The 27,811-nt window shown below is 34.4% G+C and overlaps 3 protein-coding genes across 7 annotated transcripts; all 3 read right to left on the reverse strand.

The window, feature by feature from the left end:
* Positions 1-523: 523 nt before the first annotated feature.
* LOC110603739 (putative L-ascorbate peroxidase 6) lies at positions 524-8,585 on the reverse strand. 3 transcript variants are annotated; one of them, XM_043951789.1, is made up of 10 exons: positions 8,171-8,585; positions 7,892-8,006; positions 7,368-7,492; positions 6,768-6,838; positions 2,411-2,444; positions 2,227-2,323; positions 1,904-1,987; positions 1,425-1,546; positions 1,029-1,095; positions 524-833 (listed from the first exon to the last, which is right to left on the reverse strand). In XM_043951789.1, exons 1-10 carry the CDS (start codon positions 8,349-8,351, stop codon positions 731-733), a joined length of 999 nt encoding a protein of 332 aa, XP_043807724.1. In that variant the 5' UTR covers positions 8,352-8,585; the 3' UTR covers positions 524-730. The 3 variants fall into 3 exon arrangements, with proteins under 3 accessions (XP_043807724.1, XP_021597316.1, XP_021597317.1); XM_021741624.2 differs by having other exon boundaries at positions 2,411-2,453; XM_021741625.2 differs by lacking the exons at positions 524-833; positions 1,029-1,095 and adding an exon at positions 1,181-1,343 and having other exon boundaries at positions 2,411-2,453.
* Positions 8,586-8,734: 149 nt separating this feature from the next.
* Positions 8,735-12,230, reverse strand: LOC110603738 (G-type lectin S-receptor-like serine/threonine-protein kinase SD2-5). Its single transcript, XM_021741623.2, has one exon. The coding sequence runs from the start codon at positions 11,355-11,357 to the stop codon at positions 8,928-8,930; it is 2,430 nt and encodes an 809-aa protein (XP_021597315.1). The 5' UTR covers positions 11,358-12,230; the 3' UTR covers positions 8,735-8,927.
* A 10,816-nt stretch (positions 12,231-23,046) lies between these two features.
* LOC110603369 lies at positions 23,047-26,985 on the reverse strand. Of its 3 annotated transcripts, XM_043951787.1 has the most exons (6): positions 26,792-26,984; positions 26,142-26,689; positions 25,219-25,871; positions 24,980-25,094; positions 24,569-24,683; positions 23,047-24,314 (listed from the first exon to the last, which is right to left on the reverse strand). In XM_043951787.1, the coding sequence occupies exons 3-6, from the start codon at positions 25,317-25,319 to the stop codon at positions 23,425-23,427; spliced, it is 1,221 nt and encodes a 406-aa protein (XP_043807722.1). In that variant the 5' UTR covers positions 25,320-25,871; positions 26,142-26,689; positions 26,792-26,984; the 3' UTR covers positions 23,047-23,424. The 3 variants fall into 3 exon arrangements, with proteins under 3 accessions (XP_043807722.1, XP_043807721.1, XP_043807723.1); XM_043951786.1 differs by having other exon boundaries at positions 26,142-26,985; XM_043951788.1 differs by having other exon boundaries at positions 25,219-26,985.
* Positions 26,986-27,811: the final 826 nt, after the last annotated feature.

Below are 27,811 nucleotides of genomic sequence, written 5' to 3' on the forward strand. Positions count from 1 at the left end.
ATTATTCGAGCTGTTTAATATTTTTGAAAAATATTTAATACTAGTAGAAAATTTCTTAAAAACAAAAATACATTCTTTTCTCTTTTTCAGACAAAATGAAAATATCTGGACATTATATATATAAAAGCTTAAAAATAAAAAAAACATGTCACGTCAGGAGTTGGAAAATGTCCAAAAGGATATGCATTGAACCACTGTAGAACTTGGAGTAGTCACTATTGTTTGGGACATGATGAGCTGAATGACCACCTTCTGTCTTCACACAATAATAATACACTCTAATTCTCTCATCTATCCTTCTCATACTTTGTTTTTTCTTTTTCCAAATCCATAATTTGTACTCTTTTAACTTCTTCCAAATAATTATTTTATTCCTTTTACTCCTTAAATGTTAAGTAATATCATTTCCTTCAACTTTCGATTATAGAATAACTTAACCTCTGTAATGGCGGCAGCAGACGAATATCACGTGCTAGTTGTAGACAGCACAGAATATCAACCCTTACTGATTCTTACCTGAATAGAAATATATATAGTGATGACATACAAAGTTGTAAAGGTGTGTTCAATGAACATCTGGGTAATCTTGTTCCAAAAAATGAGGCTCCCAGATCTTTTCATTCAAAATGAATGCAGTTGAAATTACAACTTTAATAAATGGGGATTCTTTTCCACTATATACAACCAAAATCCAATGAAAAGAAAAGAAAAGAAAACTTTTTAAAAGGTATCACAAGCTTTTCCATCTTGCACCAGAATTCACAAGTTTGATATACGCATTCTTGAAATCTTCGAAGAAAATATCCTGGTCATCAGCATACTTTTTGATCCATCTGAACCAAACATGAGTTTTCTTTCAGTGTTGTGAGCCCATGTTTATGCTATAATGTCATGAGTTTCTTTTTCAGACAAGCATATAGAGGAAGCAAAAACTAAGTCTAACAATTTCACATTTGCTTGACTGATTCATTATGGTGCAGTTCATGAGTGTTTAACACAGAAATGGGAGGTTTCAGAAGATGACCAACCTTAAGCATTCATCGTCCTCAACAAGTGCATGATCTGAAGGAAGTCCAATCATGCTTGCCATTTTATCTGCAATTAAAGAACAGAAGCAATAGTGATATCAGATCATGCCGAAAAAATTTCAAAGAAAAGGGACCAAAAATGTGGTAAATACTTTAAATAAATGCTTGGTTTAGTCAAAAGGACTAATGTAAAGAACTTGGGAGTTTTGACTAGTGAAATGAAATGGCAGGAGAAGTCTTCTTCCATGGCTGTGGACAAATGGTCATTTGTTGTGATGCATACTATGCCAGCAGTGTAACAGGGTTCTCAGATACCTTAAAGATGAACAATTTGAGATTATAAAAAGAACTATCTAATACTAATACAGCCAGAACAAGTTGTTGAATAATCTTTACCTGAAGAGTTCCATGGCTTTTCCAAGAGAATTTTATAGTATGAATTGTCAAAAACAAATGGATTTCCAAAGCCTTTACTCCCAAGAGTATGAGCTCCAGACAGGGCAACTAGTACTTGTGTTCTGTGATGCAGGAATGGTTTCCATCAGACTGTGGAACAGTGTACAGTCCATAATATATCATTGCACTCCATATCTTAACATAATCATGACAAAAAATCGAAAGATTGTTAAATTTTATATTTTCTTTGGTAATTGCAACAAAACCAAGTATAGGGCAATGAAAGACTTTTTAAGGTAATCTCACATGCAATCAGTAATACCAAATGAGAATGTTGAAACAACAAAGTCAATTTTGAAGGCCAAAGAAATTGGTTTTAAAAGCTCAAATTCACATAGCAAATGGAGAATTGACATGTTTAAACAGTTTTTTACAATTACATATGCAAAATGCCAATGAAAACACGGACGTAAACTCACGATAAGCCTTTTCTTTTAAAACATTGCTTCAAAGCGGAAGCACCCAGAGACTCTTCAGGAAGTCTGCCTTCAGCATCAGGCTCCCTGTAAAGAGATATTGCAGCTATTAAAGCCGAGAATTTAAGGAGGTACTGTTGAAAATTCCTACTTTCCTCATAATTTTACACTAAAGCTGCATAAATCAAGACATGATTTTCAATCAAGCTTAACAATATTTGGCAAGTTTTTCACAAGCTCATTTGAAAGGCTTGTGGATAACTCAACCTTAGTAACTCAGTTCATATATCTAATACCAAGTCTTATTCCATTTTAAACTGTCTTACACTGAATCTCGTCTTCCTAATATAACTGGAATTGTTGGACCTCCACAGATTGAAACGGCTTCAGCTCCAGCTACAGCAATCATGTCTGCCCACGATACTAACAACGGAAAAGAAATTGTTGCATCAGCAAGGAAACATACATCTACCATTATTGACCCCTTTCATACAGCACCATAATAACCACCTGATTGTTTTGAATCCACTTCGCTCTTTGCTTTCTGAAGAATCTAAACAACAATGCACCCAGTTTCGTGTTAGCTGGCAGGAGATCATGCACAATTTGAGAGCATTTCACCAAAACTGAGTTCAAAGAGTATATATATATACATATGGAAATCTGTGAAATTGAAAAATTTTCCAAATCAGGATTTTTTAGCCACGTGAACAAGGTGATGGCCAATGCCACTAGTCATAGAGGTGGTATTGCTCATGTTATAAGTTATAGAAAGTAAATATGTTAATATAGGAAGTAAATATTGATAGATGGGTCAGTTGCTTAATTTTAGGGATTGTATAATCATAGGCTTGATTTTGATACCGTCTCTCATGTATAAATAGGTTGTAATCTCTATTGTGATATACAATAAATATTATCCTTCTACATAGTATCAGAGCCTTTCTCATAGAGATTTTTTTTCTCTTTTCTCTCTCGTAAAGTTTTAAAATTTTTTTTGGAGACTTAGGGCTCCGTTCATTTGGGTTATCCATAAAGGGTAACATTTGGATCTAACCATCGCTGGAGTCACCACACCGACTCCTTGTCAGATTTGAGGTTTGTTTAACGTTCGGGTGTTGGGTGGAGGTGTTTTATTTAGTACTGTTCATCGGCACTGTTCACGGGTACTGTTCACCGGTACTGTTCATCGGTACCGTTCACGCCGGGTACTGTTTTCTGATTCTGTGTTTCTTTTGTTGCTATCGTTTTTGGGTTTGTTGTCCTTATGGCTGAAGTTAAAACCACCACCGTAACTGATGTGATTCCTATGATGACTAAAATCACGGAACACAAATTGAATGGATCTTCCGATCAGGGAATTTTGATATCTGCATATGAGTATGCACAATTCATCCAATACCAGGCATCTATAAAATCTTCTAATTCCTCTTCTATCACTGCAATTGCCGAGTCAGGTAACTCTACTGCATGTCTTGTGTCTTCATCCTCCAAATGGGTTATTGATTCTGGTGCTACCGATCATATGTCAGGTAATTCTACCCTTTTGTCCAATCTTGAGTCTCATACATTGCCTTCTTATGTTACTCTTGCTGATGGCACTAAATCGTCTGTCATGGGTTCTGGTCATGTCAACTTAACCCCTTCTCTTTCTGTATCCTCTGTGTTATGTCTCCCTAAGTTCGCATTTAATTTGCTTTCCGTGAGTAAACTCACTCATGCATTGAATTATTGTGTCTCATTCTTTTCTGATCACTGTGTTTTTCAGGATCTTTCGACGAAGCAGATTATTGGTAGAGGAAGTGAGTCAGAGGGTCTTTACGTCTTGGATCAGCAACTACCTCGATCTCCTCGATCTCTGGTATGCTCCACGCGTTTAACACCTTTTGATGTTCATTGTCGTTTAGGGCATCCTTCTCTCTCGGTTTTGAAGAAGTTATATCCACAGTTTCATTCTTTGTCTATTCTAGATTGTGAGTCTTGTCAATTTGCCAAACATCATCGTTTACCTACTTTGTCTCGAGTCAATAAACGGGCTTCGTCTCCCTTTGAGTTAGTCCATTCAGATGTTTGGGGTCCTTGTCCTGTTGTGTCTAAGTCTGGCTTTAAGCATTTTGTTACCTTTGTTGATGATTTCTCTCGTACTACTTGGTTATTTTTAATGAAGAGTCATTCAAAATTATTTTCTATTTTTTGTGCATTTTATGCTGAAATCCAAACCCAATTCAATACTTCCATCCGTATATTGCAGTGTGATAATGCTAAAGAGTATCTCTCTGGGGAATTTCAATCTTATTTGTTACAAAAAGGGATTCTTCATCAGTCCTCTTGTGTTGCCACTCCTTCACAAAATGGAGTTGCTGAAAGAAAAAATCGACATCTTCTTGAAGTAGCCAGAGCCCTCTTATTTCAAATGAAGGTACCTAAATGTTTTTGGGCTGATGTTGTATCCACTGCTTGTTTTTTGATCAATCGCATGCCTTCCTCCGTCCTTCATGGTGATATCCCTTATAACATTTTATTTTCCACTAAATCTTTATTTCCTATTGAGCCACGTCTCTTTGGTTGTACTTGTTTTGTTCGTGATGTTCGTCCACAAGTTACTAAATTGGATCCCAAATCACTCAAATGTGTCTTCCTTGGCTACTCTCGACGTCAGAAAGGGTATCGTTGTTTTTCTCCTGATCTGAATCGGTATCTTGTGTCTGCGGATGTAACATTCTTTGAGTCCACTCCGTTTTTTCCGCCATCATCTGTTTATAACACCCAGGAGGAGGAAGATGACCTCTTGTTATACACTGTTCGCTCTTCTTCTCCTCAGACTACTCCTACACATTTCGCTCATGTGCCAGGTCGCCCTCCCATCTTTCATGTGTATTCCAGACGCTTAGAGGACTCTGACTCCGTTCCGCTACTCGCTTCTTCGTCGACCGATCCTACTCCTACTGATCCTTCATTGTCTGATTTGGATTTGCCCATTGCTCTTCGCAAAGGTAAACGTACTTGCACTTATCTTATTTCATCTTGTGTCTCTTATGATCAATTATCCTCCTCTTCTCGTTGTTTTATCACTGCTTTAGATTCTATTTTAATTCCCAAAACTGTTATTGAGGCTTTGTCCCATCCTGGTTGGCGTGCTGCAATGGAAGAGGAAATGATGGCCCTCGACACTAATGGTACTTGGGAGTTGATGTCCTTGCCCCCAGGAAAGTGGGCTATTGGGTGCAAATGGGTGTTTGCAGTGAAAGTAAATCCTGATGGATCTATTGCTCGCCTCAAGGCCCGTTTAGTGGCCAAAGGTTATGCACAAACTTATGGAATTGACTATTCTGATACATTCTCCCAGTTGCCAAGCTCGCATCTGTCCGATTGTTTATTTCCTTGGCGGCTACTCATGATTGGCCTTTGCATCAACTGGATATTAAAAATGCTTTTCTTCATGGTGATCTTCAGGAGGAGGTTTATATTGAGCAACCACCTGGTTTTGTTGCTCAGGGGGAGTCAGGTAAAGTTTGTAGACTTCGAAAATCGCTTTATGGCTTGAAACAGAGTCCTCAGGCATGGTTTGGCAGGTTTAGTGAGGTGGTCCAACAGTTTGGAATGAAGATGAGTAAGTGTGATCACTCAGTGTTTTATAGAAATTCTGATAGTGGAGTAATTCTGCTTGTAGTATATGTGGATGATATCGTTATCACAGGAAGTGACATTGCTGGCATCACATCCTTAAAAGAATTTCTTAAAACACAGTTTCATACAAAGGATTTGGGTTCCTTGAAATATTTCTTGGGAATCGAAGTTATGCGGTGTAAGAAAGGCATCTTCTTGTCTCAAAGAAAATATGTTCTTGATTTGTTGGCAGAAACAGGAAAATTGGGTGCTAAGCCTTGTAGTGCCCCAATGACCCCTAACCTTCAACTTACCACAGAAGACAGTGAGCCATTTGCAGATCCTGGAAGGTATAGAAGATTAGTTGGCAAGCTGAATTATTTGACGGTGACTCGTCCTGATATTGCATATTCAGTGAGTGTGGTAAGTCAGTTTATGTCTTCTCCTACTGTTGCCCATTGGGATGCTCTAGGACAGATTCTTTGTTACCTTAAAGGGGCCCCAGGGAGAGGCCTATTCTATGGTAACCATGGGCACTCAAATATTGAATGCTTTTGTGATGCTGATTGGGCAGGCTCGAAAGTTGATAGGAGGTCAATTACTGGGTATTGTGTTTTTGTGGGAGGTAACTTGGTCTCATGGAAAAGTAAGAAGCAAAATGTGGTCTCCCGTTCTAGTGCTGAATCTGAATATCGAGCTATGGCACAAGCCGTTTGTGAAATCTTGTGGGTACGTCAACTGTTGGAAGAAGTTGGGTTCACAAATTCGGTGCCTGCTAAGTTGTAATGTGATAATCAAGCAGCTATCCACATTGCCTCCAATCCAGTATTTCACGAGAGGACTAAACACATCGAGATTGATTGTCATTTCCTTTCTGTTTAGTTACTGTCTCTCATGTATAAATAGGTTGTAATCTCTATTGTGATATACAATAAATATTATCCTTCTACAGCTCACAACCACCATAAATGGTTATTGTCAAATTCTGAAAAGACTACTCTGAGTTAATTTTTCTTTAACTTGATTTTTTTTAATTACAAAAAGTTTGAGTGAAACTACTTGGTCACTAAAAGTATGTTATTTGACATAAGTAGTATATATTATGATTCACCACTACAAATTTATATTAATTTTATAATTTAGAGTAAACATATTTATTAAAACTGCTAAAACCACACACTCAAACTTCAAATATGCATTCATATACAAGCGAGCAGGTTACATGTTGGTGTTTATAGAAGAGAAAGCGAGAGAGAAATACCTTCAAAGATTTCTTTAAACCTGCATTTTCAGGTCTATCAAGTTCAAAAACTATAGAACCATTCATACCCCCTGCAGATATAATCATAGTGTAGAGTAAGTCTAAAGCAAAAGAGAACAGCACTATACCTAGTAAGTTTGAATGTAAAGGAATAAGCAAACAAGAAAAAGAACAAACTGCAGCATAAAAAAATAATTCACAGTAACTGAATGGCTTCACCCGTGTTCACATACCATTTCAACAGAACCAAAGTTAAAATAATAATTTCCACAGCACCTTGAACACCAAAGGCATCAACCATCTCAAGCTATTCAAATGATTCTACAGAATTACTAATGAATGAGCTTATTGATTGGCATAAATTGTCTTAGCAGGAAGTAGCTTTGGCAGTAATCCTCCATGAATTAATTTTAAGTGTGCATACCCCAGACAATAAAAGTTCACATCATAACAACCTAGTTACATAAAGTTTTACTTAAAAGTTTTCATTATATTACAAAGGTCCAATAAAACATCTTATCAAACCATTTGATGGGAATTCCTAATACAAATGATAACTATAATCACTTTAAAATCATATGATTTTCCCATGATAAATACCTGAATTACCATCCGTTTCAAAGGTTCCTGCATCATGAAAAACAAGTCGAAGTACGCCAGGAGCCTTGCCTTTGGACACTACCTTCCTTACTTCTTCCTTCATGAGCATATATGTGGCATCCAATCTTCAGGATCAACAGAGAAAAGAAAATCATAAAAATAAGAACATTGAATAACTAGCATCTAGTGAGGCACTACAAGCAGAAACACATATATCTACCGTGGACACACTTAAGATTACACTAAAGCATCTAAGTCACAAACATTGAGGCTGTAAGTAGCTGAGCACTCACATGTCTGTGACATAAAAAATTCGAGGATCATCTTTCAAGATAAACCTCCACTAGAAAAAAAGGAAACATGAAGACAGTAGAAGTATATGTCAACAATCCTCCTATAGTTGCGGAACAAAATCATAGTCGTGTATTGTCTACTTGAATCAAACGTTTACAAGTAAAAGAAAAGGGATTCAAAATTGAAGCAGCTGAACCAAAGAAAAAAAGCGAGGGATTTGATTAACTCACTCAGCTGCCTCAGCACTAAAGCCCTCGAAGGATTCTCGAAAATGAAATAGAAAAGGCAGTGTGGAAACACAAATGAGGTTTCTCCTCCTCTTAGAAACCCAGTCAAGATTCTCGCCTGTAGACCCCAAAAACATATTAGAAAAACTATTCTTATCTTCTTCTCTTTATTAACATATTAGAAAAACTACTCTTATCTTCTTCTCTTTATTATTATTATTATTATTTGCTTCGTTTTCTCAGCAATCAAACACACCATGATAAAGAGACGGTACAGTTTACCAGAATCTTCATCGCCAGTGGCCGGAATAAAGCGAGCCTGGAGAGGTTTGAGTCTAAATTTGACAGTTGAGAGAGAGGAATGTTGTAATTTGACGGGAAATTTGAATTCGAGATGGGAAGAGGAGGATGGAATGGAGCTAACAAGAGGAGCTTTGGCGGGGAGAATGGTTAAAGATGCCATCTTTAACGGACGGTTCAGAAAGCCTAAAGCTTGCTTTGTGCAAGAGAGGTTTGAAGTTGGAGAGAAGGTGTCAAGTGCGATTGGGTTCAGCGCAAGTCAAAGAACCAAAAGGCCACATCCTATTGGTCCACTGCGATTGCTGGGGACAGTCCTGAGGCCCATTAATAATTTCCAAGGTCAAATGTGGTCACAACCCACTGGAAATTTCCAACTTTTGTTCTGCAAAAGCTCGTTCTGCTGCTTCTGTACACTTCTCAAGAGTCGATATGAATGATGACAGGACTTGCGAGTTTCTACTGTTAATACCTATTAAGATCATAAGCTGGCTGTGTTTATGGTAACTTTCACAGAATTCTAGAGAAGTTCACTCAAGATGAGGTTTTGATGCAGAAATATGTTCATTTTGCGTCACTTGTTTGTCATAAACAACCTTCATTTACAGAGCAAGAACAAGTGACAAGCTAATTGCTAGAGTATTACAAAAATTTTTTAGTCTAATTAATATTAGGAGATGTATACATGAGTATTTCAACACTATAAATCTAAAGAACAATCCCCCCAAATTGTGAACAACTGCTATCTTGGGCCAGAAAGCTGCACAGAAGAAAGGTAGGCATCACTATTGCAGTCTGAAGGTCCTGAGGAAGTGCCCTCTTCGCTTATTGATTTAAACAAACCTGAATAAAGGCGATAGCCCAATGGGGAAGAAATTGGTGGCTGAGGAACAGGGCAGAGACCTTCAAGCATTTGAACAACTTTAGGCATTGGTGGCCTTAGATGCATATCATCCTGCACACACCATAATGCAACTTTAATAGCAGCGGAGACCCTCTTGTCGTTCATATCTAAATTCAACTCTGAATCAAGGATTTCTCTCACTTTCCCTTCTTCCATCATCCTAAAAGCATAGGATGGAAAATGGGATTTCTCGGAAGAATATGATGGATCATAGTTTTTCCTTCCACCAATAATCTCAAGCAACAACATCCCATAGCTGTAGACATCACTTTTCTCTGATATGGCATAATTTGTGATCCATTCTGGCGCAAGGTAGCCCCTGGTTCCCCTTAGGGTCGTGAAAACATGGCTTTGCTCTCTATTCATTAACTTGGCCAAACCAAAATCTGAGACTTTGGAATTGAAATGATCATCAAGAAGCACGTTTTCAGGTTTTATGTCGCAATGAATAATCTTTACATCGCAGTCTTCATGGAGATAAGCCAGTCCTTTTGCTGTTCCCAATGCAATATTGAATCTTGTATCCCAATCCAACAGGAAATCTTCTTTGTTTCTCTTGAAGATCCATTTATCCAAAGACCCATTTGCCATGAACTCGTAAGCAAGCATGCGGTGAGATCCTTCAGCGCAGAAGCCTTTCAGCCTAACCAAGTGGTGATGATGAATACTACCAATGATGCTAACTTCTGCTCGAAATTCTTTCTTTCCCTGGCCAATGCCTTCCAGCTTCTTCACAGCCAGCCGTGTTCCATCCTGAAGAACCCCTTGATAAACTGAACCGAATCCTCCATGTCCAAGCTTCACTGAGAAGTTGTTAGTTGCAGTTTGAAGATCCCTGTAACTATAACGGATCGGCATCCCAGATAAATTCTCCAAGAAATTATCATCTTCTGAAGACTCTTGGGGATTTTCTAGCAATCTTTTCTTGTTCCTGTAATACCGAAATGCCACATAAAGTAGACCAAAAATGATAAGCACTGTTGCAGCAACAATTATCACAACATAAGGAAAACCCATTTTGCTGCTTCCACTGCCCCCATTGTTTGAGTCACTCAAGACTTTAATGTATGTAGCAAAATTGGAGCTGGTGCCAGAGTCTTGGAAACTTCCTATTTGGTCAAACAGGTAGCAATTCCCTGTACTGTTCTGGAAGAACAAAGCAAGACAGGAGCAGTTACTACTGCAAGAGGATTTGCAGCCTTCCAAACTAGTTTTGGAAGAGGGTGGAACAAACCCAAGTGCAAAATAGTTGAGCCCATTGCCAGCACTTACGAGAGCAGAAGAACCTGTTGAGCTGTTACAGGAAGAGACAATACCCGGTTTGCAATTTGGGAAGGTACTAAGAGCTGAAGGGCATTGGCATACCTTGTTACCAGAACAAACATAATATGCATCACAAGGTTCTGGTACGCTGCACGGATCACTTGGTATTTTTGTCTGTGAAGCACTGCCTCTATCATCAAGGTTGTAGAAAGAAATAAAGCCATCGTTTCCAACAACTGCAATCCAGGTAGCATTGGCATCTTTCTCATCTGCAAACTTGAATTGCCACAACAGAACTTTATTGCTGTCATAAAACCTCCATGAATTTGCACTGAGAGACGCCAAAGTGACTTCCCCACCATCTTTATTGATGGTCTTATCATTGTCATTTTGCATGGACCAATAAGGCTGGGGAGTTCGGAATCCAGCAGAGAGAATCATGTCACCGGATTTGATCTCAAGTACATAGGTCAAGTTATTGGCGCTAGGATCACTAACCAGTTTCATTCCCTCTCGAAACTCCTGATCTGATATTAGTGTGTTTGTTGGATGGCTAAAGCTCTGCCAAATTACTCGACTGTCATTCCCAAGCAAAACCAAATTTCCTGAATCTTGCAATTCTATAGCAGAAACTCTTTTACCACCAGTATCAGGTGCCCAGACTGGACGGTCCCCCTTCTTTAAAGACACAGTACCGTCTTCACCAAAGGAGAATAGATCAGAATTTGCAACAGGGGAGCCTCTATTTGCAGTCCATATGACATCTAAACTTGTGGTGTGGATGATAACTAATAGATATAATGTGACATCTGGAGTAGGGTTGAAGCCCAAAGCAAAATTTGAATTATTAGATAAAAGAAAGAGCCCACTCTTATCAATCCAATTCATCTGAGACCCTTGAAACCCAGGATAAATCTTGCCAATGCTTTGTATACCAGCTATACATGATTCAGATAGAATGAGAATAACCAAGCCCACAAAACAAATCAAACCCCCACAATCCATGGCTGCACCAGAAGAGACAAAGAAAATCCACTCTAGAAGAGAAGTGCGAAAACAACTGATGGAAAGAAAGGAAAATTTGCTGCTAAACAGAGGACACAGACATCAGCCTTTAAACACCAAAATTAGCTGTATGAAAGATGCAGATTGGAAGACATCCAAAGAAAACAATTCCTAAATTTAAAGAAATTTTGAGGAACTGAAGAAAAAAAGAATAACAAGCTATGGAATGGAGAGGATAGAAATGCAAGGAAAAGAAGATTTAGTAGTATGAATGGACGAAAACGAAAGCACACCGATGCTTCCCAATCACGGACTTCTATTTGGCATTTAAACCCGTGCGCCCCTTCATTTCAAACACCAATTGGCTAGTAAAAGAAGCAGACATGATTCACTCAGTAATAGAATTTACAGACAAATTCAGACCTCAAACTACTAGGAAACAAGGATTCAAATTGTATCAAGACTACAGAGAACAGAATCAACAAAAAGAAGTGATGGGTAGCCTTCAGTGGTCCAAGAGATAGCTGCTAGAAGAAGAAGAAGAGAACCAAGTGATAAGAACTCCTTAATTGGCCCATAGCATGAGAACAAGATAGAGAGCAAGACGTGTGAGAAGAGCCAGATTCAAAGGAACTGAATTCTCCTGTAGCAATTAAATTAGAGAGAGAAATAGAGAATGAGTAAATGCAAGAGTCAGGAAAATCTCACCTTATTTCATGGGTGAGGTTGTAGGAACAATAGTGGAATTACAGGCAGAGGTCCATAGCCTCTTTCTGGAGAGATCTGAGGTGGGTTTTATCTTTCAAGGTTGTTCATCAAGAATCAAAATTTTGGGTAAGCTGTGGATTGACAGATTCATCAATTTCTTAATTTTTTAAATGTTGTGCAGACGTTTGACTCTCTGGGAAATGGAGGAACTCCCCGCCACCAGAGCCGGTTCGGGTTCGGGTTCGGGTTGAAATTAGTGATTTCAGGTCGCAGAATGAATGATCGATCTGATTTTTACGGTTTTGATTTGATTAAATTGGTAAATTTAATTATTGATTTTTTTTATTTTTTTTTACATGGGTTTAAGTCAATCATATTCACAATCTGAGAATAAAAATAAATCCGACATTTAATCATATTCATCTCACAAATACAATTATTATAATTAAAATTAATGAATTTTATATTATCTTTACTTACATCTTCTTTATTCATATTATTCTATTACTAAATGATTATTAAAATTAGTAAATTTATTTTTTACTATTTTAATAATTTTTCCAAAAAATATATTAAAAAGGTAAATTAATATCTAACGAAAGGAAATTATCTAGAATTTAAGACCGAGAAACAATAAGATTAATTTGATAAGACAATAGCGTAACTTTAGTTTAGCCTTAGATATAATTATCATAATATTATTTATAAGATAGATTTTACCATAATACATTCAACCTTTTTTCTTATCCTTATAGTTAGATTTTGTAGAATGTTTGTGGCTATATGATTATTATATTAGTATTGTGATTATAATTTGAAAATATATATTTATTTATTAATTTAATTAGTAGATCTGTTAATATTTTGATAAATTTCACCATAAAATAGGTTTATGAATTTTTTTTTTTCAAATTAAGTTTTTATCTAAAGTTAGATCACATTCTGTTTAGCAAATTTGATGTATTAAAATTGTTGCACTGTGTAGTTATGCATTTCTATGCAGTTTAAAAAAATATCTAAAATTTAATTATTATTATTATTATTATTATTATTATTATTATTATTATTATCTAACAGATTTAAGTCTAGATCAATTTGAATGGGTTAATAAATTTAAATTAAAACCTTATCCATATCAGAAAAGTCCAATTCAGACCTCATATGGGTCCAAGAAGGGGTGGGTAAATAAAGGTTTACCATTTTTCTGACCACGTTTTTTGAATTCTTAACGTTCCCTTCATCCCTTCCCTATGACAGAGGGTTGACCTTTTTTTTTCTAACAGAAAATTAACATTTTCTTTTTTTTTTTCTTGAAAGTATGCTATGATTTTTTTTTTTTAAATTCCCATTATTTCAAAAAAAAATATTTTTTAAGAATTTATTTTAGTTGAATACATTATTTATCTAACAAACTTTTCACAAAAGTATTTTTTCCATTATTATTTTTTTATTTTATGTACTATTCATTACTTAATCAAATAATTTTTAGTGAGTGTATATATTCTTTTACAAATTATTTTACGACATAAACCCTAAATTAAAATTTTTAATATTAAAACTATAAATTCAAAAGCTAGCATGTGGATTGCTTTATTATTTTTTTTAAATAATCTAATGTGGATTATTAAAATATATTAGCAGTATGCCTAATTATTATGGGATCATAACTTGAAATATTTAATTAATAAATAAATATTATAAAGTCACATACATTGAATAATTCTGATTCTCACCACTATTTTATCAATTAAATTGTGTACGTAGCATAATGTTATTATATGATTATTATTTAAAATAAAATAAAATATTTTTTTATGAAAAAGAAAAATCATTGATTATAAATATAATTAAATGTGAATTAAGTAGAGAAGGGCATGACTTTTGAGTGGCGAGTGGAGAGAAATTGGTGAAAAATTAATGTATTATTTATAGTGGAATTATTAAATAATTTATGGGAGACTAATTTATCAAAAATTAATTTCCAGTTGGGATTACTTTAATGCAAAGTAGGACGAAAGTGAGGGAATGAGTCAAAAGCTTGTCGTGAACCACCTCCAACTCATACCCATCGGATCTGGGTCCGCGGTTCTGTAGCAACTTGGTATGTGGGTCCGCTTCCCAAATCTTTCATTTCCATTTTTACCCTTCTTCTCTTTAGGTCAATGAAATTGAAACCGACCCTTCTAGCCACGTGACATGCATCAGCTAACATGCATCAGCTATGCGTAGGCCTTATTAAGTTATTATTGGCTGATTCAGAATAATTTTTTTTGTTTTTTTATTATAATTATATTATTTTAATATAAATTAAATTATAAAATTTAAAATTAATGACAGATGAAGTTAAAAAGTTTTTTTTTTTTTTTTCACTTTCCCAAAATTTTAGCTGGAAGAAAATCGAAGAGTAATGTACAAATGGAAGCGAATATGTCTAGGAGCAAGCAGTGAGACAAATGGACAAAGAGATGATTCTATACTGGCATTGCAGCCATGAGTCGCAGGAACCTTAAAAAGCTGTAAGAATTGGTTAATTAATAGATTAATTAGTATCGAAAAAACAACCTTAAAAGATAATTAATGAAGAAATTTACAGGTGTAATCAACATGAGACATTGATAGGTGGAGTAAGGTTGGACAAGATCCTCATTTTGTGTTATATTTTCCAATTTCCTATAACCCATTTGATTCAAAATATCCATGACTGATCTCATCATTCCAGCCACCTTTGATCCTCTCTTCAATATATTTTATCTCATGTATATTTTCTGAGATGGATCTCATCGTTGCAAACAGCAAAATGGGTAACCAATTAATACGTAGGCTGAGTGACAGCCGCATGAATATTCAATGTGCCAACCAAAATACACCAAAGCTATACCCTACACCCAATACGAAATTTACTTGCTACTATGAAACATCCGTTGTATTTTTTTCAAAAAAAAAAATTTCCACGTGACAATATGACAGCACTTCATGATCTCACATGCATCCCATTAATTTTTATATGATATATTAATATTTTTTATGTGTCCACTAACTCACATGCCAGAGTGTCCGAGGAAAAAACTCCACCTTAAATATTTTTTTAAATAATAATTAAAAGAGTAAAATTTAAAAACTCTTAAATATATTGAATTATCATCAGACTAAATTTATAAATATTCATTTTAAGTCTTTTATATATATATTTAATAAATAAATAAATAATATATCAATTAAAATTATGATTATTTTGAGTATATATTTTTATAAATTAAATTTTGATCTGGCTTAAAAAGTCTTAGAATTAGGATTTGGATTTGATGAAAATTAGGAATTATGTAATTATATACATACACATATATTGAAAGTAGAGCAGAAGGTTATTGGATTTGGTATTAATTTATGAGAGCTTTTGACTTGAGCAAAGCAAAAGCATGGATGCGTCATGATTCTGTCAAACCTGTATCATCACCTTAAGCTCATTTTTAACATTATCACCTTCATTAAATTTTTATTTTTATTTTTATCGCAGTAAAGCATATATTATTGGACAATACTTGACTATTTGGTAACATTTTTTGCAACTTAATTAATTCTAAGTGTCACTTCAGTTTGAAAATTGCCTTCATTTAAAATTCAATCAAATCAAATAAATCCATCCCTGAATGACCTACCTTTGCTCAACAAAATAAATTTAGTTATACTCAATGAAAGGACAGTTGATTGCCTTTTTTTATTGGAAAGCTGATAACATATAAAATTATAAATATTATTTTAATTAAAATATAAGTTTATAAAAAATGTATCAAAAAATATATTTATATTTTTTATATATATATATATCTTAGCTTCTTGTTTTTCTTTATCTTATTCGTTATTTTTCTATATTTTTCTTATTATTAAAATTTTATTTTAAAATTTTTAAATTTAACTTGAATATTAAAGAGTTTTCTTCAGATGTATTTTCGATAGATTTTTTTTCTTTAGTTGGTAGAGCCCTTTCAACACATAGAAGGTTGAGAGATCTCTATTAGAAAGTAAGAGAAAATATTTCTTTTTTTTTTTTAAATAATTTTCTAAACAAAATCAATGTTGAATTTAATTAAAATATCATATATGAAAACTAAAATTGTCAAAAAATTTGCTATATAACACTTAATTTTCTTGAATTTTGAATTAAAAAAACTAACTCTTTAGCCGCCCTAAGACGACTTTAAAAAATAAAAAATGAGTTAGGTAATCCAAATAACTTTCAAGTTTCAACTAAAAGGTGCAAATTTTATTTTCTTTTTTTAGGTCACATTTGATACATTGTCCTAAGGCACTTAAAAAATAAAATATTTATTTTTTTATTTTCCTTTGATAATATAATTTGACTTTTAAATTTAATTGTTAATTTATAACACAGTATTAAAGATTTAACAAAATTTATAATTTAGTTTTTATCATTTTAATAATAAATAATTTAATTATTAAATTTTTATTATATTAATAAAATAATAATTTTATTAAATTTAATATTAAATTATAACAATTTAATTTTTCGTGAGTGAATCTTTTTAGTTTTAATAATTTATAATAATTTAGAAACTATACTGTGAATTGCCTTTTATTTTAACAAGATAAAAGCGAGTTAAATTAATTAATTAACGCTGTTATATATTGGGCCGTGTTGGGTTATGATTTGGGCCCATAGTTTACTTAATAACTTGCAGAAGAATATCGTAATAATTAATAAAGCAATTGCTAATGAGAATTATGAACCCCAATTTATAGTGTGTGCATTCAATATCTACGGCGGCCGGTGAGAGAAATCGCAGGGAAAGCGAAAAGTCAGAGTAAGTGAGAAAGCGGTCGTCGATATTGAAGGTCAGCGGGGTTTTGCAAGAGTAGCGGTTGTGAGTGATAACCTGTTAGTCTTGTTTGTCTTGAGAGTAATAGCTCTGTTTTCATTTCTTGCGGGAGGACCTCTACTATTTGGTTTTCGTTGCTCGAGATCGCACGCTACGTCCGATGGATAATGTTTCTATAGGCCGATGACTGATTGAGCTTGCTGCGCCTCCTCCCTCGCAGTGGTTGTTCTTAATGCCATCTTTGTCCAGTTGATCTATCCAAGATTCCAGTGTTGCATGCATGCCTCTGACTTTAATTTCTGTTGTTTTTCGTTAGAGATACTGGAGACGGATTTGAATTTCTCTGCTTGTCAGTTGTCTTATCTGTTTGGTGTTGCGATTCTCTGGCTGTGGATGGATGGTTCTGCATGCTGAGTGTGTTGGTCCGATTGGTGACCTTGGCTTGGGTTTCGGGTTGTTCTTCATGGGTTTTGGGCTGTTTGGGCTTGGACTTAAGCTGTAGTTGGTTGCTCTTTTTCTTGGGTTCTTGGATTTGTTTATCCCTCTTTTTGTATATAGTTTAGCCCACTAGATCTTGAAAATGCAAGTTTTATTGTATTGCAAAAAAAAAAAAAAAAATTTCACAATTTATATAGGAACTTTCAGTAAATTTATTTTTTTTAAATAAAAGTAAATATTAATTAATAGTTATTATTGCATAAAAAATATCATTTAATGATAAAATATATAAAAATTTAAATAAAATAAATTACCATCAAAATAACTACCAAAGACACCATTTATCTAAACAATATGGAGCAATACACATGTTTATTTTTTATTTTTTATAAATCTTTCTTGATTTTAGAAAACTCAATGCTTTAAAATTTATCATCAAATGAAATTCTCTCAACCCCTATTTAAAAAATATATATATTTATTTTTAATTTGATAAAGTTAAAATATACAAATTATACCTTTGATTTTGGAATTATATTCATGATTTAAGGGGTGAAAGTTAATTTATTTTTAAAAATTTATTAAACAAAATTTTTTAAGAAAAATCAGACAAAGATATATTCATTTAATAAAGCTAAAATATAATGTAGTATTGATTTTTAAAAACCAATGGATATATTTTAATTATTTTTATTGATATATATCATATATTAAGCGTTTTAAATTTCATGTCATGTACATTATATTATTAATTATGTAAAATTTTTGAAATTATACTTTTTGAAAAATGATGATAATCTACAATAAACTATACACAAAAAAGAGTTAATATGAAAAAAAAATTATAAAGCGATTTTTTCTTATTAAATGATAATAATTTTTTTTAATAATATTTAAAGTATTTCTTCCCTAAAAATAAAATGACGAAGAAATACACAGCAGCCTAAGGATTGGCAAAATCAGTTTCCGCACGTGTGGAGAACGATAATTACAACACGTGGCAACAATACGACCAAGTAGTTTCTTTTCTTCGAAGACCAGGCTCGGCTGTTCAGTTCGGACAACTCACTCCTCCCTTCAACTCCAGCGCGTATCCAACGTGTCAAATCGTTGTCTGTTCCAGTTGACGTGTCACCTCCCCAACTCCCAATCCGAGGATGAATCAGGTGTAGGGCGTTTCTAGATAGACGAAGTAATTCCAGCAATAACAAACTGCCAGACAAGCAAAAATATAAAAATCACGTGACTGAAGACGCTCACACGCGGCTAACAATTTCCTCGTTTGGACATGGAACGTTCGTTACAAAACCATCAAACAAACTAACTAACACACAATCTGCTCTTAATTGTTATTTCCTCTTTTAAGCAAATCTCTTTATACTTCAAATCCCAATCAGTACTTTTAGCACATAAAATCATTTGAGTTTCGAAAGAGAGAAGATGAAGAAGTAGTCGTCATAGCTGCCGACTCCAACAAAGAAGCTTCACGTGAAGGTGAAGCCATTGAAGCTCGAAGTCGTCTTGCGGGAGAGATGACGAAGATGGAAAAGAAGGAATAGTTGTTATTAGATGAAATGGAAAGGACCCTGAAGTAGATTTGTTCCATGTTTGAAGAGCCAAAGAAATTATAGCAAGGTAAATAAATTAGTTATAATCGGATATTATTATTTACATATTTTAAATATTTAATATAATTTTATAAAAAAAATTATTTATTTTTAGTATTTATTTAATTAAATTAAAAAAAATAAAATTTATAAAATTTTATTATTTTATAAAAAAATTATAATACAGTTATAATTGTGAAATTTTTATTATATTTAAGTAATGTTTTTAAATATTTTTAGTTGATATTTTTATTATAATTGGATAATGATTAGATTTAAGTAACGTTTTCAAATATTTTTTATTGTTGATATTTTTATTATGATTGGATAATGATTAGATCCATCGCGATTAATACATATTATATTTTTTTTTAAATAGTAATTAATTTCATAAATTGAAATATGTGAGATATCTAAAATTGATATTTAAAACTAATATGTATGTACTTATTTTATGAATAAATGCATTGAATTGATCCATTTGAGAAATTCATATGAAAATAATATGTGTTTATGGATTATTCAAATAATAATTTTGTAAATGATATTTTAACTTGAAATCAATAAATAGTCTTATATATGAATTTTTATATTTTGATTCATCTTACACGTTGTTTAGTTCATGAGTAACAAATGAGAATGAATTAAATATATTAGGAACTATATGAAGGTATTTATACGATTAAGATATAATTTATCACTCTAAATTAAATCCTTGCGCAAGGTGAAATGAAATTAGCAAATAAAATTTGGAATTTCATTTAATAGATTAATGGCTATTAAATGAGAACTAATATGATTGATGTTAAAATAAGTTTTTTTAACCTCAAAAGTGCAAAAAGCCCATCTTCGTAAACCATAAACAGCTTGGTCTCCTCTTTCTTTTCTGCATAATTGACTTACTAATTTTGTTTCCAGCAATATGCTTTTACATACCCATATTTTTCGTAGTAATAGTATTGAATACTGCTTCTGCTAGTTATCTGATTCTCTGTTCTTTGTTCATGCTGCTCTTTTCTTTTTCCATCGCCTCTATTATGATTGTTTTTGCTATGACCTCTGTTTCTGTATCTTTATTTTCTACATCTTCTGCTAGCTACTTCAACTTTTACATGAAAGTCTTTCTTCTCATTCTTTTCATCTCATCTGTATAATCTCGCTTCATGAGATTGCAAGGATCATCAGTTCATCAAATGAGTATGTAGCTAAGTCTTTAAACTCTTCAATGGCTGTCACAATATGATCAAACTTTGGATTTAAACTATTTAACACCTTTGCAACAATAATTTGATCTAATATTTCTTCTCTATAATACCTCATTTAATTAACAATTGTAGCTACTGAGAGAAAATCTTGCACTGCATCTCCACTCTTCATTTGCAAGGTTTTGAAATCACAATGAAGGGATTGAAGTTAATCGTGATTACCTTAAAATTGGCTTGGTACATCATAGTTGCGCTGCAATTTTTGAAAAAACTAACTCGTGCACAATTTACTGAATGAAGAATAATACTTTAGAATCCTTCTTATTTTCCTTTAACTTGGTCTCTTCATCTGGTTCAATATACTTTTTCTCAAGAGTTACTCACAACGTTCTCATCTTAATTCTCCAAATTCAAAATTTTTACTTTTGAAAAAAGAAAATTTTGGTTGTGAGTATATTCACAACGTTGCCGTTTGATGCCATGAGTTAAATCTAATATTCTACGCCAAAAAACAAAAAATAAAATTAATTATTTAAATTTAGACGATATTGAAATTAAATAATATAATAGCTAAAAAATATAGTTAACTAAAATTAGTAAACTGGATTTGAGAATCGAGACTTTATTTTAATATTGCAATACATCTGATAGTTTTATCTGCTCTACACTTCAATACACTACAATCTAACTTAATGACTCAGTGCCTTTGATTGGCAATACAGGAAAAGTGTTGGGATCATCCCGAGTTAAGAGACTCCATGCAACTCTCGTCTCAGAGTGGGTGGAAAAAAGAACCATTGATCGAGAAGGTTAATGCAGAGTGGGTGGAAAAAAGAACCATTAATCGAGAAGGTTAATGCAGAAAATGATGTGGTTGAAAATAAAAGTTGCCTAACTTCGATAATTCTGATGATGCCCAACAAGTATTTTCCTTTAATCTATGATATTTTCTTAGAAGCAGAAGTGAATCTTGATAATATATGAGGCAGAGATGCCTAATGCAATTCTGGGATACCCATTTGCAGAAAGATAAGAGCCGCATCAGAAGTGACTGCTGGGAGTTGAAGGAATTAGTCAGCAGAGATGGGCAAGCAAAACTCAAAGCCAGCGTGTTCTTCGCGTCCTTTGATCAAAGAAGTGAAAAGGCTGATGGACACAGCACCTGCAGCATTGGCTACAGTCATTGTCCACTGGCTTCAATCAAACCAAAACTTCATGCCAACGGCATCACAATTTGATAGCCTTATAGCAGAAGGATCCTCTGAGTGGTGCAAACTCTGTAATGATCAGTCCTATATGAACTCCTTCCCGGATAACCACTTCAATCTTGAGACGGTTTTGAAGGCTGATCTTAGGCCTTTAATCATATTGCGCAATAAATCTTTACTGGGATTTTTAGCCCAGAAAAGTTTGAAAACTTAAAGGGAGCCAAGTCTTTTGATGATATATGGAAAGAGTTGAGCAGCAGTACTGAAGCCTATGACCAGAGGATCTATATTGAGACTTGTAATGATCATTTCTTTGTGTTGAAAGCAGATGCTGATGCTTTCTACATCATTGATTCCTTAGGAGAGAGGCTCTTTGAGGGCTGCAACCAGGCATACATCTTAAAGTTCGACGAGTCATCGGTGATGTATTGGAAGGTGGTGAAAGAAGAGGCCGACTCCAATGAAACAGTAGCAGCAGCGGCAAGAGAAAAGCCTAAAGATGTCAACGAAGAAAGTGCAGACATAGTTTGCAAAGGGAAAGACTGTGGTAGGGAGTTCATTAAAAGATTCCTGGCTGCCATAACACTTAAGGAACTTGAAGAGGAAGAGAAAATGGGAAAAGTGACTACATTCTCTCCTTAAAGAGACTGCAGATTGATTTCCACTATTGCTCTTCTTCAACCTCCTCTTCATCTTCATTTGCATCTCCTACTTCCTCCCAATACTCAAGTGATGAGTGCAGTAACTAGTGCAACTCTATTGTGTACAGAATCTAATTTTGTTTTACTTGAAGAGACTACAAATGCTTCTCATAAATGGCCTTCTGCACACAGTAATAAAGGGGCTCCTGCAGAAGTTCCTGATTATATCAAAAAGCTTCAATATTGTTTTAATCAGATAGATTAAGGCCTCTGGTTTCTGCAATCAAAATAATGAAATACATGTAAAGTCTCTAGTTTTTTTTTTTTTTTTTGACATTCTTCAAGTACAATACACAAAGAAAATTTGATTCTCTCTCTCTTTCTATCTTATTAGCAACCTTTCCTGTGTGTTTAAGGAATTTTCAGAATTCCATCACCTTTTTCACCCACATTTGAAGATGCTGCTGGTTCCCCAAGCACTATCATGTAGTTTAAGCAATTATAGTTGCTCAAGTACAGGAGAGTGAACCTCCTCCATCCATTTTCCTTGGCCTACCTAATTATTAAAGAAAAACTTGCAAAGACCAAATAGCCCACAAAGGCACATAGAGAGAGCTATGACCTAGAATGAATGAGAATCTGACCCTATAAACGGCTGATAAGCACCTAATGCCCACAAATGTTAATCACCAACCGTACAAACAAAAAGTCTTATACCTACCTAATTAGATCAAATAGCAAAGGGTCCACAACATAGCCCCAAAGCACATATCCAAGGTTAATTGGAAGAATTGGCATGAAACACTTTCTTGTCCCCCACTAACACTAACCAAAACCCTATCCAGTTATTCATTAATCGTCTCTTTCCCACTTCTTAAGCAGACCACTTAGACTGGGGGCCAGTCACCCCAGATCATTTCTCATAATAGTTAAGTTTAAGGTTTACTGAAGAGACACTACTTTGCCCCATCCTTCCCATATAGATATATCTTACTCTATCATTACATCCCATGTGCAACAAGGAACTGGGTTTGAACATACAATGACTTTGGCTACCCAATTAGCTTCTTTTTATATAGATAAAACAAAATAAAGCATGATAATAGCCTAGTTCCAATTTCAGGACTATGTTGCACAACACAGTTCTTAGCACATTGTAAAACCACAAGCCTCTTCTGTTAATTCCTCCAGGATCATTTCTTCTAATTTACATTTGGTTATTTACAACTAACATTCTTGCGGCAACATAGCTAGCAGCTTAGCACTACCCAAGCAAACTACAAAGTACAGCTGGATTACCAAAAATGCTTTAGTAAGGCATATCCTCACTAAGGAATGCCAATAATTGAAGAAACAAACAGAAGCAAGAGCCTGTGGGTCTACAAACCTACAATTTTCATTCTGCTGGTTAAGATTCTCATCAGTTTATGAACCTGCACTTTTCATTCGGCTAGTCAAATCGTTGCATGGAAGCTTTGGCTGCCAACAATATGCCTGATCCTCCACAGGGTAAACAAAAACTGCCTTGCGCTTTTTCATCTGCGCATCTACATTTACATCTTCTCTCAATTTGCTTGGACATGAATCTAATGAGTTATCCACATTGACTGTAGTAAACAAAGAGAATTCTTTATCAGTCTGCGGCATCCGATGGCTGAATTCACTCCTCTCTTGTGAATAACCAGAACCAACAGCTTCAACATCCTGGAGTTGACGCTTTTGAACACTTGGCAAAGAAGCTGAAAGAGAGCCCAGCCGTAGAGACAAATCACACCCAACTTCATGCTGCTCCAATAGACTATCACTGGGATCTGATTGATTGATTTTAACAGCAGGATCCTCATTATAGGAGAAGAGGTTTTGCTCAATACCACTCACCCTGACAGGTTCAGCAGCTTTAGAAAGAATTCCCAAGTCTTGCTGGGGCTTTAGGCAACTTCCGTAGTACAAGGGATAAACTGAGCACATACTTGACACAGGACGATTCTCCGCTGGTAAACATTGGTTATAGTTAGCTAGATGACTGTTATCAGTTGCAAAGAGAAATTTGTTAGGAGTGACGGCGACATTCTTGTAAACAAGGTTTTGCAACTCAGGGCCCAAGAGGGTTGAATTAATAATTGTGGGTGTTATGAAGTTTGCATAATTAGGTATGCATGGAGGGCTTGTGGTATGATTTGCTCGTGTGGTGCTATTTACTATGCCGGAAGAGAAAGTGTTGGGCTCTTGAGTGCCAGGAATAAGGTAACATCTGGGATTACAATTTCGTTGGCTCCTGGAGGCTCTTCTTGGAGTGCATCCCAAAATAAGAGCAGCTGGCAGTAAAAAGTGTAGCATTACACAAAAAGTGAGTTATCTTAAAAGTGTTATTCTTAGAGAAATAATTGCATGATTTCATCAAATTTATCATATCTCCCTCCTATCTTTCTTCAAAGACAGTTCACTTGTCTAACTAATCTACATTCAAAGTACCACATGTTGAAATCAATAACAAGCACTGAAATCTGAGCCAAGATTATTTCAAAGCAGCAAACATCTCCATTGCAGATAGTAAAATCGGGGTGAGTACCTTCAATGCAAGGTTGAAGAAGCTCTCCAGTTTCAGTACTCTCATCGCGTCGAATGATTGTATTAATAGCATCATTTGCTCGGTCCCAAAGTGTTTTTAGGTCCATATATTCAGCCTATGTGAGAATCAGAAGCCAATGCATAAGATTCAGACAAACACAGTAACTAAATCCACTAAACCATGGAAAGCTTATTGTCCCAGAAACATATAAATGCATAAATTGTTCAGACCCAAAGCACAGAACTTCAGATTAAGCTTCAAAGACAAAAAACTTGACTTCATGGGTTGCTAAAATTTTATTGATTTTATAATGAGCAATAGACAAGAACCAGATGGGGGCAAGAAACTTCAGTCTAGAGAGACTGACTAACTGAGAGGATTGTATGGAGAGAGAGAGAGAGAGAGAGTTACCTCGGAATTGGCTTTGGAATACATAATTTCTTCTGCTTTCAAGACAACAACAGGTAGCTTCTCTTGCCATTCCTTGTTCTTCTTAGTTGCAGAGCCATGGACCTCATTGACAACTCTAACCAAAATACAGAGCAAAAAAAAAAAAAATGGTGACAGAAAAAAAGATACTAAACCACATGCCCATACTTACAAACCCGAGAGAGAGAGAGAGAGAGAGAGAGAGAGAGATGAGGGGAAACCTGAAAATTTCTTGAATGAGAGAACCTCTAATGGGCTGGTGTCTATCACTGTGCCAAGCTCTCCTAACACATTCATAAGGTCTGGGGCCTGATCTGGGCATCTTCACCAACGCTTGGAGAGAAAAATAAAACAGAGTCTTCTGTTTCCTGAAAAAAGAAAAACAAGGTCCAAGCACTGTGGAAGTGGAGGTAGCTTCTGCTTTTGGTTTCCTTTTGCCCTTTGCTTGGCTTGTGACTCTCACCCAAGTCCCACACTACTCTACAGAAGCCAGTAGTACCAAAAATATAATGAATGGGAAGTGGAGAGAGAGACAGTGAGGGGAGAGGGGAGTTTTTTGGTTTGATTTCTTTTTCTTTTTCTCTCTCTTTTCTGCAATGAACTCAATTATTCAGAACGGGTTTAATCGATGAGTTTGGTGTGTCCCCCAATCATCCACATGCCTGCTTCCCCTAGCCCCAGGAGTCCCTCTCTATATATTTTCTCTTTCATTATTAAGGTTTTGGCCTCTCCACCTTTCATTTTCTTTTTTACACACTCTCTCTTACAACATAATTTTTTTTTGCTGCCATTTCCTTGTGAAACCTTACAGCGAGTAGAGGTTGGGGTTTGCTTAGATACCACCGACAGCGACCATATTTTCAGCTCTCTTCTCCTGCCACACCATGAATGGTGAATATAGAGATCAGGGAATGCAGTGATTTTGGTGGGGCTCATCTATTTAACCACATGGAAATTGGAAATTTGCTTTTTCTTAATCTACCAACTTTGATTTACACTAATCAAATTCTTTCTTTTTAGTTTAACACTCCAAATTGTCCTAAAAGCTTCCAGCTTTGATGGGTTTTGGTGGTGAAATTGAACTAAAGCTGCACAGAAACAGAATGTTAAAATGAGCTTTTTGGGTTTGGTTTGGTGTTCTCACCTTGACCCAACAGCAAGCAATAATATCAACCTCCTCCTAATTTGAGTAGATGACTTGTCCCAATAATGACTTCAAATCTGGTAATTAAAAAAAAAAAACAGAAAAAATAAAGAAACGAATCCTTCTTTGTTTGCATTGACTGAGGGAGGCCAAGCCAAGCATTTGTCACAGTCACCACTTTTTGAGGCATTCTGAGCTTGCAGACATGTGGGGTAAATGACACATCTCCATTTAGAACCCATGACCATCCAAAGCTAAAGCTCTGATAGTACTGCATCACAAAACAAAATTTATTGAAACAAAGAAAAGAAAAGAAACAGCAATCCACCTAAGAAACCAAGCTTTTGTTGAGCCCTGAGGCTGAGAATCTTCTTGAACATTTATGCCATTATTACGTTTCTTCTTTTCCATCAACCTTTTGGAGAGATGGCCTCACACACGCAGCCATCAATGAGATGTTTCAATAAGTACCCTCTGCTCTCATCCGTGAGTGGAATTTCTGCCTCTGCAGCAACTCATCTTTTTTCAAGCAATGCCAGCAAGTGAATCTGGGCATTAATAACAATGGATTTGAAGTAAATATGTTAGTTAAACTTCATTAATACAAGACCCTCGAATGTTAATCTCTTGTAATGGAAATCTTGATTTACCGATGTAAAGATGGAAAAAAGACAAAGTGTTTTTTTGGGGGAAGAAAAAGACATAGGAGGCAGGAGGTCATTTCTTGAAAAGAAAAGGAAAATAGTACAGTAGCAATAAGCCATAGCCACTTGTACATGATGATTTGGCTCTGGGTGGGTGGCCTGCTGCTAGTGACAGTACTCTTTGGTTCTTCTTCTTTATGTGAACCTGCATAATTGGTTTTCTGTAAAAGTTGCTGCCAAAATCTAAAGTACTTGTAATCCAATTTGTTTTTTTCTCACTCTTGATTTAGATTAATGGCATTTTGCATAATAATAAATCACAATTTTTTTTTTTTTTTAAAAAAAAAAAACACATGTATGTTTTGTTATTCTTAATTTGAGAACAGATATATTACTTGTACTAAGTTGTATCCAATATTACTTTATTTTTTATTTTCAAAACCATATTATAAATTTCTTAGTTGTAAAATTATAATTAATTATAATTTCATTTAAGTGTTAATATATGAATTTTTATTTATATTTAATAAAAAGATATAAATAATATAGCATTTAAGGAACTATTTTAGTTATTTTTATGCACAATTTCCAAAAAAAAAAGATAGAGAAACACACATACATGATGTAGCAATTTTGGAAATATCATAATTAAAATCTTAAAATTTAAATATAACTAATGATTTTTAAAAATAAATACTTAAATTTATAAATATATTTTTAGTAAATTGTGTGTGTGATAAGATACTATAATATTAATTAATATGTGACTATTAGAATTCCAGTGACATGTAATTAAGAAAAAAAGAAAGAAAGACAGAAAGAATTATTTAGTTAGTTAACGAAACCAAATTTCAACGACTATTGAATATAATTTATAAAACGAATGAAAATATTTAAATATTAAATGATAATTTACACTAACTAGATATATATTAATGGTCTATAAAATCAAATTTTATAAATCAAAGAAATGTATTTTTTACAATAAATTTAATAATAATAATAATAGTAAAAAACTGCATCATC

Source organism: Manihot esculenta, chromosome 16, assembly GCF_001659605.2.
Source record: "Manihot esculenta cultivar AM560-2 chromosome 16, M.esculenta_v8, whole genome shotgun sequence".
Lineage (NCBI taxonomy): Eukaryota > Viridiplantae > Streptophyta > Magnoliopsida > Malpighiales > Euphorbiaceae > Manihot > Manihot esculenta.

Coding starts and splice junctions, on each gene's coding strand:
- LOC110603739 (XM_021741624.2), bottom strand. CDS start 8,351: ATGGCATCTTTAACCATTCTCCCCGCCAAAGCTCCTCTTGTTAGCTCC. Junction 2,324..2,410: donor AGTGGATTCAAAACAATCAG/GTGGTTATTATG, acceptor TTCCGTTGTTAG/TATCGTGGGCAGACATGATT. Junction 1,096..1,424: donor AAAGCCATGGAACTCTTCAG/GTAAAGATTATT, acceptor CTTTAATTGCAG/ATAAAATGGCAAGCATGATT.
- LOC110603738 (XM_021741623.2), bottom strand. CDS start 11,357: ATGGATTGTGGGGGTTTGATTTGTTTTGTGGGCTTGGTTATTCTCATT.
- LOC110603369 (XM_043951786.1), bottom strand. CDS start 25,319: ATGCCCAGATCAGGCCCCAGACCTTATGAATGTGTTAGGAGAGCTTGG. Junction 25,095..25,218: donor CTCATTCAAGAAATTTTCAG/GTTTCCCCTCAT, acceptor TATTTTGGTTAG/AGTTGTCAATGAGGTCCATG. Junction 24,684..24,979: donor ATTCCAAAGCCAATTCCGAG/GTAACTCTCTCT, acceptor ATTCTCACATAG/GCTGAATATATGGACCTAAA.